The following is a 270-nucleotide window of genomic DNA, read 5'->3' as shown; positions in this document are numbered from 1 at the left end:
TGACAGGGTGGGCAGGTTCCTCCCCTGCGACCACCCCTCCCGGGGCACCCGGCAAGGGGCTGGGACAGGGAGCCAGCACGGCCAGGGAGAAGGGTGGCTCAAGGCGTTTTTCAGGGCACAGCGCAGGCAGCGCCCGCTGCCTTCCCTGTTGAGCGCCCGTGTCCTCGCAGTACGGGCTGAAGAAGAAGGAGGAGAAGGAGGCGGAGGAGAAAGCGGCGCTGGAGCAGCCATGTGAGGGCAGCCTGACGCGCCCCAAGAAGGCGATCCCGG

General features: G+C 68.5%; 1 protein-coding gene across 1 annotated transcript in view; it reads left to right on the top strand.

The window, feature by feature from the left end:
* Positions 1-266, top strand: part of CPLX2 (complexin 2) — a gene marked incomplete at its 3' end in the record, with an annotated part of 1,262 nt that extends 996 nt beyond the window's left edge. The window contains 1 exon segment of the mRNA XM_010144180.1: positions 104-266. Within this exon segment, the coding sequence (XP_010142482.1) occupies positions 104-266 (163 nt within the window).
* Positions 267-270: the final 4 nt, after the last annotated feature.

Source organism: Buceros rhinoceros, unplaced genomic scaffold (assembly GCF_000710305.1).
Source record: "Buceros rhinoceros silvestris isolate BGI_N320 unplaced genomic scaffold, ASM71030v1 scaffold24669, whole genome shotgun sequence".
In the NCBI taxonomy this organism is placed as follows: domain Eukaryota; kingdom Metazoa; phylum Chordata; class Aves; order Bucerotiformes; family Bucerotidae; genus Buceros; species Buceros rhinoceros.
This window is presented reverse-complemented; position numbering and strand designations above follow the sequence as displayed.